The 14019-nt window shown below is 40.1% G+C and overlaps 1 protein-coding gene across 2 annotated transcripts in view; it reads right to left on the reverse strand.

The window, feature by feature from the left end:
• Positions 1-793: 793 nt before the first annotated feature.
• The window catches only part of RNF19A (ring finger protein 19A, RBR E3 ubiquitin protein ligase), a 45468-nt gene continuing 32242 nt past the window's right edge, over positions 794-14019 (reverse strand). For both annotated transcript variants that reach the window (XM_060196024.1, XM_060196025.1), the window contains 3 exons: positions 13289-13502; positions 4348-4491; positions 794-2977 (listed from right to left, as the gene is read on the reverse strand). In XM_060196024.1, the coding sequence (XP_060052007.1) occupies positions 2287-2977; positions 4348-4491; positions 13289-13502 (1049 nt within the window). In that variant the 3' untranslated portion in view covers positions 794-2286. The remainder of the gene's footprint in view (positions 2978-4347; positions 4492-13288; positions 13503-14019) is intronic.

Below are 14019 nucleotides of genomic sequence, written 5' to 3' on the forward strand. Positions count from 1 at the left end.
AAGTTTGATCCCCAGTATCACATGTGCCAGTGATGGTCTGGTTCTCTCTTCCTCTTTCTATAGATAAATCTCAAGGCTTTTGGTATGTTAAAATCTGTTCCGTGGAGCCAGGTGGTAGCACATTCAGAAGAGCACGTTACCATGCACAAGGGCCCTAGTTCAAACCCCTGGTCCCCACCTGTGTGGGTAGGGGGATAGGGGTGTTTTGTGAGTGGTGAAACAAGTTTGCAGGTCTCTCTCATTTCTTGTCTCTATCTCCCCCTCATTTCTTGTCTCTATCTAAAAATAAAAGGATCACTGGGAGATAAAGGAACAGATGAAGTCTTAGTATGTACACACTATTTTTAAAGTGTGACCTAAGTGGCACATACTTTTAGTTAAGCATGAATTATGTAACAGGATAATTAGAAAACATATGCACACATATTATTGAGGCTGCCAGGATAGAAAACATTCCATTGCCATTATTAGTATAAATTTAAAGGACTCTAGATTCACAATGTAATGTTTTTAGAAATTTTTACTTTTCTATGACGAGGATTTATAATCTTTTTTACAACTTTGTGATATATCTATTTAGTTTGCAACCATTTGTGTTGGTAAAGAAGTTTCTTTCTTGAGGGAAGGCAAGAATTAGACATCAGGAAAAGATAGATAAGACTGTTGAGAAGCTCAGCAAATGCTACCGTGTGGACCGAAGAATCAACATCTCCATGGCTTGTCACGTTTATGAATGGCGAACATGCGTTTCTGCTCTTATATAAACACTTGTGCACAAACCATAAGGCAGTAATACATAGATATTTACATTTATTTCATGTATGCAGTTTACACACTACTGAACAAAATTGGAATGCAAACAAATGTGCAAAGACCCTAGTCAGCATCATCAAATACAGTCACCGGCACTAGTGCTATGCGCACATTAATGGGGCCGGCGAGGAGAGAAATGGAAGAAGGCGGCAGCCCGTGGCGTTTTTATTTTTATCGAAAGAAAATGCTTAGTAGCACCATGATGGTAATACTTAAAAAAAATTTGATTGCTATCAATGAGGTTAACCTGTTTTATTTATGTGAAATTGATAGGAAGTTAACAGTACAGGTAGTATTTTGGCCAACTTCTGTTTATGTCAGCTGCACATCTTTCATAAACAAAAGCAAAATAAAATAAAGTGAGTCATATGTGGTACCTTCTTAGTACTGGCACAAACTCTGTACCATGCACTGATTTCATGATTGGAGAAAACTATATATATGTTAAAAACTGAGGTTATGTAAAGTTATTCACAAAAGCCTGAGTATGTCTTTGGTAGGCTAATACTTTTTGTTTAGCGCTGTCATTAGTTATATCATGTTTAACCTGTGATGTTCTACATAATCCAGTGGCTGAGAGGACAATATGGAAAATAATACAGCAAAGCTCTCAAGCAACAAGGCCCTTAAAATCCAGTCTATTCCAAAGGCACCAAGAAATAGTGGGGTATATATATATTTCCCCTTAGTGAAACTGATGATTTTTTAATACTTATAAACTAGTAAGAATTTTATTTTGCAGTTTTATATCTTATTTGGTGCTGTCAATATACGTAATTACCTACCTTTACACCTTTTCTTCTAAGATGGCATCAATAATATACAAGATTTATAGAGTACCAGGACTTTCTATTTCAAAGTTGTGCAAAAACTGCCATGATCTTGCCTAAAGTGTCTAAGTATCCAAATGGTAACAGATGGGCTGCATTAAGCTTTATATATTCACATTGCATATGAAGAAAAAAAATGACACATGTCTAGTTATGACTAGACACATTACAAATATATAATGAGTATAACTTGCAAATTTCTTTAAACAGTATCCCTTAGTGGTTTCAATAAAATGTCACTAACCACTCCTTCTAAACCTCAAGTTTTCTTCGTAAATTGCTGCAGAACTGCACTAATATTCCGTTTGGATTATAAATCAAGTCAAATTTCTATCTAAATATACAAGTATGTGCTCTAAGCAATGTTTTGTGACAAACAGACATACACACACAAAACCCCCACATTTTCCTTTAAGATTTATTGTCCATAAAGAATGCACTTTTAAAGCCTTTACTTCAGAGTTTGGTAACTAAAGTCCACATGAAACACAATGCTTTGCTTAACACGGAAAAAAGTATCTACATTATGATTCTAGAACCTGGCATTTGCTGGTGACTTGAAAACTTAACTGTCGTCACATGTAGCTCAACCAGCTCCAAACAAAGTCGTTCAGTGATGATTATTTTTGCAGCATTTACAGGTCTAAATTTCAGTCTGAATCGCAACTTTTAATTCCATTGTCTGATGTGAGTGGTTATTATTTGTTTCTTTTAGTGCATCACCAAAATATAAGTCAACATTGGATTTTATTCCATTGTTACCATGTTCTTCAGCAATATGGTTTGACTGTGGAACTTCCGAGCATGAGGCAGTTTTGGTAAGCACAGAAATGCTACACTGATGGGGGGAGTTTTCCAGGCGGTCATTTTCTACCTCAGGAAGAATGTTAACAGTAGCAAAGCGAGCATGATACTCACTGGAACCATGACTACAAGAAGTTTTCATGCTTTCTAAGTCAGAACAGCTAAATTCAGAAAAATGACTAGAATGCGAATCCGCTACAGATGGCATACTGTCACTGAGCGATGGGGCCTCAAATTCACTGGAGTTTGTACTTCGTTGTTCTAATAACTGTGCATCCATGTCTTCTCTGGTCTCATTGATCTTCATGTTACCCTTTTTCCTCAATTTACCACTTTTAGATTTCTTTCCTGCTGTTGCTTCTTTGGACCACTTGGTGGCACTGCATTTACCTTCAGGTAAGCCACTAGAGGAACCCCCAAGATGACTTCTGGAGGCACTGCCATCCTCCACACTACTGCTTCCACTGTTGTGCCTGAATTTGGATGGTTTTGATTCAATGTCTACTTGCACCTCCATACTGCTGCCATCTCTGGAACAGAAAGCAGTAAATACAGATAAATTCCTGACTTCCTCATTTTGTTTCAGATGACAGCAACAAGGGGAGGTTTCTATGTGAAATAATTAAAAACAAAAAGCAAACAAAAACTAGACAAGTTACCAGAAAAATCTAACACAGGATGTTGTCTATAAAAACAAACAAACAAAAAAAACCTATATGAAATCAGGATTGTCTCAAACCAATGCTTCAACAACACAGCAACAACTGTGCAGAGGCAGCATGGAGTAGCAATGGCCCACAGCCACAAAACAAATAAAAGACAAACAAGCAGCTACATTTTTTTATTGTTTATGCTGGTCCAGGTACTACACAACTTCCCCCTTCCCTGAACAGCTTTGATATAATTTACATATAAAATTCACCTGTTTTTTAAATAAAATTTTAAAAATTATATTTATTTATTGTCTAGAGACAGCCGGAAATTGAGAGGAAGAGAGAGAGGGAAGGAGGGAAGGAGGAAGGGAGGGAGGGAGGGAGAGGGAGAGAGAGGGAGAGAGGGGGAGAGGGAGAGAGGGAGAGAGGGAGAGAGGGAGAGAGGGAGAGAGGGAGAGAGGGAGAGAGGGAGAGGGAGAGAGAGGGAGAGAGAAAGGGAGAGAGGGAGAGAGAGAGCCCGACGGACTTGCAGTCCTGCTTTACCACTCATGAAGCTTTCCCCCTGGTGGGGACCGGGGGCTTGAACCTGGGTCCTTGTGCATTGTAACATGTATGCTTAACCAGGTGCGTCACCACCTAGCCCTGATATAATTCTTTTCAAGCTTTTATTTTTGCCTCCAGGGTTATCACTGGGGCTCAGTGTCTACACTACAAATCCACTGCCGGGAGGCTATTTTTGCCCTTTTGTTGCCCTTGTTTATTGTTGTTGGGTAGGACAGAGAGGAATCAAGAGATGAGGAGGAAAGACACCTGCAGACCTGCTTCACCGCTTATGAAGCAACCTTCCTGCAGGTGGGGAGCCGGGGGCTTGAACCAGGATCCTTACGACACGCCATGTAACCGCCTAGCCCCCTAAAGTTATTTTAAAAAATAGTTCTGATTGGGAGTCAGGCTGTAGCGCAGCGGGTTAAGTGCAGGTGGCGCAAAGCACAAGGACCGGCATAAGGATCCCGGTTTGAACCCCGGCTCCCCACCTGCAGCGGAGTCGCTTCACAGGTGGTGAAGCAGGTCTGCAGGTGTCTATCTTTCTCTCCCCCTCTCTGTCTTCCCCTCCTCTCTCCATTTCTCTCTGTCCTATCCAACAACGACAATAACAATAATAACTACAACAGTAAAAAAAAAAACAAGGGCAACAAAAGGGGATAAATAAAAAAAAAGTTCTGATTTTACAACAGTTCTTTTCTTACTTGTCCAATGGGATGTAGGAATTCAGAATGGATCCCGCCATTGCTTTAGTGCTGGCATTATCACTAACTGTTCCCAAGCTCACTGTGCCGGATTCTCCACTTAGGCTGTACCGTTCTTTCTGTACATCTGCTTGCACCTCCAACCTAAAAGAGGGGGAATATCAGAAAAAAATCAAAGTTACATGTAATATCAGCTCTACTAACCACATGTACAATTAAATAACTCCATTAAGAGAATTAGTCAACACAATTTCCAAATAATTTGGTTATAATAATAACTATCTCTTGCCTTCTTAAGCCTTGAGACAGCACGACTGTCCCCATTCTCTACATAATCCCTATTTCTCCCAGTCCAGGAACCTCTGGGGTGGGGCTCACTTTCCTGCATGCTTCTCCCAATTCCTACTAACTGATACTGCATCTGACAGTATCAACCTAATCGATGCAACCAGTACCACCTCGGTATATTTCACTTCAGACTATGTCCAGAGATATCAAGCATGGAATGTCAACCCTCCAGCTTCATTACTCCATCACCAAGTTCCAGAGGCTACCAACCTGACTTCCCTGGGCAGAAGACCTCACGAATGTGTCCTGAAGCCCCACCTCTCTAAACCCCTGCCCCACTATGGAAAGAGAGAAAACAGGTTGGGAGTATGGATCCACCTGCCAATGCCCATGTTCAGCGGGGAAGCAATTACAGAAGCCAGACCTGCCACCTTCTGCACCCCAAAATGACGCTGGGTCCATATTCCCAGAGGGATAAATAATAGGAAAGCTTTCAATGGAGGGGCTGGGTTACGAAGCTCTGGTGGTGGGAATTGTGTGAAACTGTACCCTTCTCACCCTATGGTCTTGTCAATATTTCCATTTTATAAATAAATGGGGTGGGGGGAACTAGTAACAAGAAGTTAAGAACTATAAACATTCTGACATTGAAATTCTAGTGCAGAAACAAGAGTACCAGCCATACAAGTAAAACAGGAAAAGCTCGCTAGCAGTTAAGAAGAGTGACATAAAAAAGAACAAAGTATTTTAACTATGTTCCACTATTCTCATTAAGGATGTAGTACTTTGGTTGCCAGGTTTCAGTGCAAAACACAAAATCTGAATAATAACCACTCTATATGGAAGATTAATAAAAAAATCCTGGACAAATGATTTTAAACCTGCTAGGGAGGCAGAGTGGTGAGAAAAGCACAGGAGAAAAGCACAGGATATATAACATTGTGTGATCCTTGGTACCACATGTGCCAGAAGAGTAGTAGTGTCTTGGTCTTGCTCATGAAATAGATATTTTTTCTTTCAAAGTTTGTGTTTAAAGGCAAGCTACTTAAAAATATGCTTTCTTTTAATTCATGTATTCTAACCTATTTTTTAAAGTATGAAACAGGACTAATACAGCAGTTAAGAATAGCAAATCAAAGAGAAAACAAGGGAAGATAAATTTCCTTTCATTTCTCTTACATGTGTCCGTGTAAGTCTCTGTAACATAGACACAGTCCATATATGGCTATAGGTAGCAAAATGAGTAAGAAAAAAAACAACAAGGTTCATGCATTCCTGAAAGCTGTGCTTCCATGGGCTCACAGCCAATTTTCCATTTTCTTTCTTTTTTTAAAATATTTTTTGAAAATATATTTATTCCTTTTTGTTGCCCTTGTTTTTTATTGTTGTTGTAGGTACTGTTGTTGTTACTGATGTCGTTGTTGTTGGAGAGGACAGAGAGAAATGGAGAGAGGAGGGAAAGACAGAGAGGGGGAGAGAAGGACACCTGCAGACCTGCTTCACCGCCTGTGAAGTGACTCCCCTGTAGGTGGGGAGCTGGGGGCTCGAACTGGGATCCCTACACCAGTCCTTGCGCTTTACGCCACCTGCGCTTGACTTGCTGCGCTACCGCACAACTCCCTAATTGTCGTCTTCTTCACATACACAACACACACATAATACTATGCCTCAGATTTGGCTTTGACTGTATTAAGGTCCTAGTGTAATAGAAAATTCAAACAAATAAAAATTCCTAGCTTAGGGAGTCGGGCTGTAGCGCAGCGGGTTAAGCGCAGGTGGCGCAAAGCACAAGGACCAGCATAAGGATCCCGGTTCGAACCCCGGCTCCCCACCTGCAGGGGAGTCGCTTCACAGGCGGTGAAGCAGGTCTGCAGGTGTCTATCTTTCTCTCCTCCTCTCTGTCTTCCCCTCCTCTCTCCATTTCTCTCTGTCCTATCCAACAATGACAACAACAATAATAACTACAACAATAAAACAACAAGGGCAACAAAAGGGAATAAATAAAATAAATATTAAAAAAAAATTTTTTTAAAAAAGAAAATACTTGTTAAAAAAAAAATTCCCAGCTTACTCTTTACCACTAAATTTCTTTTTCAACTTTGCCATAAAATGCTGTATGTAGAGATTCGACTTCCGGAGGCGGAGCTACGAGCAGCAGATCGCTTTCTCTCCTCTCCTCTCCTCTCCTCTCCTCTCCTCTCCTCTCCTCTCCTCTCCTCTCCTCTCCTCTCCTCTCCTCTCCTCTCCTCTCCTCTCCTCTCCTCTCCTCTCCTCTCCTCTCCTCTCCTCTCCTCTCCTCTCCTCTCCTGGATCAACTAGGAATACCAGAGGAGACCACCCGGACCAAAACAGGACAGGACTAGAATGACCACAGAAACCCAGTAAATCACCCGTGAGTACAAACACGCGTGGCTGGTGCCAGAGAGGAGAGAGGGGCCTAAGGAGAGATTAAGTGACTGCTAACAGTTCGACAGTTTGTCAGTGGAGACACCACCTCCAGTCTGCTCCACCAACAAGGGGACAGCTGAAGGGAGGAGGAGGCTCCCCAGAGACTCACCAAGTGCAACTCTGAGTCTCCATTGCTACTTCCCTCAGAGTCTGGAGCAGCAACAGGGAGGGACACCAGGGTACAGAGATCTGACCGGGAAACTCAGGAGAAGACCTATGCCTCTCGGTGGCATAGCTGAGGGGCTGTGAAAGTCTCTTTGCATAACCACTGGAGTATCTCTGCCACACCCTGCTTTATCTCTTGGTCAGGAGTCAGTGATTAAGCCAAGAAGCCTATTGATAGTTTAAAAGCCCTCAGGCTACCATAGCCTACAGGGGAAAAAAAAAAGGCTTTTACACCACTGAACTCCAACGCAGGGATTGAAAAAACTCTTAACTTATATAAAATGGTTAAAACAACAAGAAAAAATATTGGAGACTCGAACCAGGACAAGAGTCCAGCTAAAAGTCCTCCAGAGGGTGAAGCACAAAACAACGAGTTCAACATCCAAACATTAGCTAAGGAAATAATAACAGGAGTGAGTAAAGAATTTGAAAAAATTGTAATCAGAAATGCAGGAACAACAAATGAGAATATGGAAGAAAATTCTAATTATCTCATGGTTATTAGAGAGCTGAAAGCTGAAATCGCTGAGCTAAGAAGGCAACTAGCTGAACAAGCTAAAACAGTATCAGAGCAGGGCAACAAAATAGATGAACTCCAGAAAGCAGTAGAGGGCAGAGAGAACAGAATCAATGAGGCTGAAGACAGAATTAGCAAGATTGAGGATGAATTAGAGACAACTAAAAAAAGAAGTAAGAGATCTCAAAAAGAGATTAGGAGATGCTGAAAACAACAACAGAGTCCTATGGGATGACTTCAAAAGAAACAATATACGCATTATTGGCTTACCAGAGGAAGAAAGAGAAGGGGAGGAAGAAAGCATTCTCCAGGCCATAATAGCTGAAAATTTCTCTAGTCTAGACAACACCAAAGACATAAAGATTTAAGAAGCCCAGAGGGTCCCAAACAGAATTAACCCAGACCTAAAGACACCAAGACATGTCATACTTAGATTGGAAAGGAATAAGGATAAAGAAAGGATCCTCAAGGCTGCAAGAGAAAAACAAAGAGTCACCTACAAAGGAAAACCCACAAGATTAGCAGCAGACTTCTCCATACAAACACTACAGGCCAGAAGAGAATGGCAAGATATCTATCGAGTGCTCAATGAGAAAGGCTTTCAGCCAAGAATACTATATCCTGCTAGATTGTCATTCAGACTAGATGGAAGCATCAAAACCTTCTCAGACAAGCAACAGTTGAAGGAAGCAACCATCACCAAGCCTGCCTTGAAAGAAGTTCTGAAAGGTCTCCTATAAACAACCAGACCACCACAAATAGAACATATATCAAAACACTCTAAAACTCTACAAGAATGGCGTTAAAATATCTTCAATCTTTGATATCAATAAATGTCAATGGCCTGAATTCACCTATTAAAAGACACAGAGTAGGAAGATGGATCAGAAAACACAACCCAACAATATGTTGTCTACAGGAAACTCACCTAACGCAACAAGACAAACACAGACTTAAAGTGAAAGGATGGAAAACTATCATACAAGCCAATGGCCCACAAAAAAAGGGCAGGAACAGCTATTCTCATATCTGACATGATAGACTTTAAAATAGATAAGATTAAAAAAGATAGGAATGGACACTACTTACTGCTCAGAGGATCAGTCAATCAAGAGGACTTAACAATTATTAATATCTATGCACCCAATGAGAAGCCATCTAAATACATCAAACTTCTACTGAAAGAGCTACAGCAATATATTAACAGTAACACAATCATAGTAGGGGACTTCAACACCCCACTATCTCAACTTGACAGATCATCCAGGCAGAAAATCAGTAAAGACATAAGGGAGCTAAATGAAGAGATAGATAAACTAGAACTATTGGACATTTTCAGAGTCATTCATCCCAAGAAACTGGAATACACATTTTACTCAAATCCACATGGATCATTCTCAAGGACAGACCATATGTTAGGCCACAAAGACAGCATCAGCCTATTCAAGAGCACTGAAATCATCCCAAGCATCTTCTCAGACCACAGTGGAATTAAACTAACACTTAACAATCAATAAAAGATTAGTAACAGTGCCAAAATGTGGAAGCTCAACAGTACACTTCTTAACAACTTCTGGGTCAAAGAGGAAATCAAGGAAGAAATCAAAATGTTTCGAGAGTTCAATGAAAATGAAGACACAAGCTATCAAAATATTTGGGACACAGCTAAAGCAGTCCTAAGAGGGAAGTTCATAGCTATACAAGCACACATTAGGAAACAAGAAAAGGCACAAATAAACAGCCTGATTGCACATCTTAAAGACCTAGAAGAAGAACAACAAAGGAATCCTAAAGCAACCAGAAGGACAGAAATTACTAAAGTTAGGGCAGAAATAAATAACATTGAGAATAGGAAAACCATACAAAAGATCAATGAAAGTAAACGTTGGTTCTTCGAAAGAGTAAACAAAATCGACAAACCTTTAGCCAGACTCACAAAACAAAAAAAAGGAGAAGACCCAAATAAATCAGATAGTAAATGAAAGAGGAGATATCACAACAGACACTGCAGAAATTCAACATATCATGCGAGGCTTCTATGAACAACTATATGCCACCAAGCTAGAGAACCTGGAAGAAATGAATGATTTCCTAGATACCTACCAACTTCCAAAACTAAGTAAAGAGGAAGTGGATAACATGAACAGGCCCATCACAGCTAATGAAATTGAAACAGTTATCAAAAATCTTCCCAAAAATAAAAGTCCTGGACCAGATGGTTTTACAAATGAATTCTACAAAACTTTCAAAGAAGAACTAATACCTCTACTTTTAAAAGTCTTCCAGAAGATTGAAGACACTGGAATACTCCCTGCCAGCTTCTATGAAGCCAACATCACCCTGATACCAAAAGCAGACAGGGACACAACCAAAAAAGAAAACTACAGACCAATATCTCTGATGAACATAGATGCGAAAATATTGAACAAAATTCTAGCCAACCGGATACAGCAGTATATCAAAAAAATTGTTCATCATGACCAAGTGGGGTTTATCCCAGGCATGCAAGGTTGGTTTAATATACGTAAATCAATCAATGTGATCCACCACATCAACAAAAGCAAGACCAAAAACCACATGGTCATATCAATAGATGCAGAGAAAGCCTTTGACAAAGTACAACATCCCTTTTATGATCAAAACACTACAAAAAATAGGAATAGATGGAAAATTCCTGAAGATAGTGGAGTCTATATATAGCAAACCTACAGCCAACATCATACTCAATGGTGAAAAACTGGAAGCATTTCCCCTCAGATCAGGTACTAGACAGGGCTGCCCACTATCACCATTACTATTCAACATAGTGTTGGAAGTTCTTGCCATAGCAATCAGGCAGGAGCAAGGAATTAAAGGCATACAGATTGGAAGAGAAGAAGTCAAACTCTCCTTATTTGCAGATGACATGATAGTATACATGGAAAAACCTAAGGAATCCAGCAAGAAGCTTTTGGAAATCATCAGGCAATACAGTAATGTGTCAGGCTATAAAATTAACATTCAAAAGTCAGTGGCATTCCTCTATGCAAACACTAAGCTAGAAGAAATTGAAATCCAGAAATCAGTTCCTTTTTCTATAGCAACAAAAACAATAAAATATCTAGGAATAAACCTAACCAAAGAAGTAAAAGACTTGTATACTGAAAATTATGAGTCACTACTCAAAGAAATTGAAAAAGACACAAAGAAGTGGAAAGATATTCCATGTTCATGGGTTGGAAGAATTAACATCATCAAAATGAATATATTACCCAGAGCCATCTACAAATTTAATGCTATCCCCATCAAGATCCCAAGCACATTTTTTAGGAGAATAAAACAAATGCTACAAATGTTTATCTTGAACCAGAAAAGACCTAGAATTGCCAAAACAATCTTGAGAAAAAAGAACAGAACCGGAGGCATCACACTGCCAGATCTCAAACTATATTATAGGGCCATTGTCATCAAAACTGCTTGGTACTGGAACATGAACAGACACACTGACCAGTGGAATAGAATTGAGAGCCCAGAAATGAGGCCCCACACGTATGGACATCTAATCTTTGACAAAGGGGCCCAGACTATTACATGGGGAAAGCAGAGTCTCTTCAACAAATGGTGTTGGAAACAATGGGTTGAAACATGCAGAAGAATGAAACTGAATCACTGTATTTCACCAAATACAAAAGTAAATTCCAAGTGGATCAAGGACTTGGATGTTAGACCACAAACTATCAGATACTTAGAGGAAAATATTGGAAGAACTTTTTTCCGCATAAATTTTAAATTTTTTAAATTTTCAATGAAACGAATCCAATTACAAGGAAGACTAAGGCAAGTATAAACCTATGGGACTACATCAAATTAAAAAGCTTCTTCACAGCAAAAGAAACCACTACCCAAATCAAGAGACCCCTCACAGAATGGGAGAAGATCTTTACATGCCATACATCAGATAAGAGTTTAATAACCAACATATATAAAGAGCTTGCCAGACTCAACAACAAGACAACAAATAACCCCATCCAAAAATGGGGGGAGGACTTGGACAGAATATTCTCCACAGAAGAGATCCAAAAGGCCGAGAAACACATGAAAAAATGCTCCAAGTCTCTGATTGTCAGAGAAATGCAAATCAAGACAACAATGAGATATCACTTCACTCCTGTGAGAATGTCACACATCAGAAAAGGTAACAGCAGCAAATGCTGGAGAGGGTGTGGGGTCAAAGGAACCCTCCTGCACTGCTGGTGGGAATGTCAATTGGTCCAACCTCTGTGGAGAACAGTCTGGAGAACTCTCAGAAGGCTAGAAATGGACCTACCCTATGACCTTGCAATTCCCCTCCTGGGGATATATCCTAAGGAACCCAACATATCCATCCAAAAAGATCTGTGTACACATATGTTCTTGGCAGCACAATTTGTAATAGCCAAAACCTGGAAGCAACCCAGGTGTCCAACAACAGATGAGTGGCTGAGCAACTTGTGGTATATATACACAATGGAATACTACTCAGCTGTAAAAAATGGTGACTTCACCGTTTTCAACCGATCTTGGATGGACCTTGAAAAAATCATGTTGAGTGAAATAAGTCAGAAACAGAAGGATGAATATGGGATGATCTCACTCTCAGGCCGAAGTTGAAAAACAAGATTAGAAAAGAAAACACAAGTCGAACGTGAAATGGAATTGGAGTATTACACCAAAGTAAAAGACTCTGGGGTGGGTGGGTGGGTGGGTGGGGAGAATACAGGTCCATGAAAAATGATGAATGAAATAGTGGGGGTTGTATTGTTAAATGGGAATCTGGGGAATGTTATGCATGTAAAAAAAAAAAGAAGTAGAAACGCAAAAAAATAATAAAAAAAAAATGCTGTATGTAAAATTATATGTTGCAAGGGGGTCGGGCAGTAGCATAGCAGACATGGCACACATGGCGCAAAGCGCAAGGACCGGCCTAAGGATTCTGGTTTGAGTCCTCGGCTTCCCACCCGCTGAGGGGTTGCTTCACAAGTGGTGAAGCAGGTCTCTCCCCTTCTCAATTTCTCTGTCCTGTCCAACAGCAATGACAGCAATAACAACAATAGCAGCAATAAACAACAAGGGTAACAAAAGGGAAAAAACAGCCTCCAGGAGCCGTGGATTCATAGTGCAGGCACTGAGCCCCAGCAACAACTCTGGAGGCAAATATATATGTATATTTTGCAGGGCTAGATGGTGGCTCGTGTGGTACACACACTGTAATAAATGAGGGTGGCAGCCTGAACCACCCGCAGGGGGTAAGATTCTTGGAGCAGATTTCAGGTCTCTCTCCTCTCATCCCCCATTTAAACTATTTATCTATATTTATGGGGTGGGAGAAGGGGAAGGAAAAGGAAAAGAGTGGTTGCCAGGAATAGTGGAGCTGTGTGGACACCAAGCCCTAGTGATGACCCAGGTATAGGAGCAAAATTATACTGTCTTCACTGTTCTCCTCATCTAATTAATTTTTAGTAAACAGCATAAAATCAAAGGTAAAATAGAGCACATTGTTCTTACCTGTTGAAACAGTTTCCCATGGCACTCCCTGACAGACTTCCCGTTATACTGGCTCCAGCTAGTGCCATGGTGCTGGCAGTTTCACTCAGGTTGTCTCGAATAGCTCCTATTCGATCCATGTGGCTTCCACTTGCACTCAAACTGCCGGTCAGACCACCAACACTCCCCTCTCCAATGCTAGGGTTGTGTCTTGCTTCTGCCACTGAAGTTGTGTCTAAGTACAAATTAAGTCAAATAAATCAAGTAAATATGATTACTAATTTCTTCTCCTTCCTGATTTCAGAACATCTTATCATATAAAGCATGTAATGTACAAAAGAACAGGAAAGATCTGGAGTCAGAGGCTACTGGGGCAGGAGTAGAGGAAAATATTTCAAAGAGTAAAGTCCGATTTGGAACTGATCCTTGATTTTAAATAGTCATTAAAAAAAAAAAAAAAAAAAAAAAGACCAAAATCCTGAAGATTCAGAATCCTATGAAGAACCTGAACTTTGGACAATCTTAAATTACTTAGAATGAATCAAGTTAATTTGTAGATATGATGCACAATTCAAATTATCTACAAATTATTACAAGATCTGATACCACAATATGTTTTGCATAGGGGAAGGGATATAGTGACTCAAAAAGAAAAATGTTCTTGCCTCTAAGAAACCTTCATTCTGTCCAATAGAATTATTCTAAATGAAATCATGTGATGATAAATGTCCACACCATATGAAAAGAATGAG

Source organism: Erinaceus europaeus, chromosome 8, assembly GCF_950295315.1.
Source record: "Erinaceus europaeus chromosome 8, mEriEur2.1, whole genome shotgun sequence".
NCBI lineage: Eukaryota > Metazoa > Chordata > Mammalia > Eulipotyphla > Erinaceidae > Erinaceus > Erinaceus europaeus.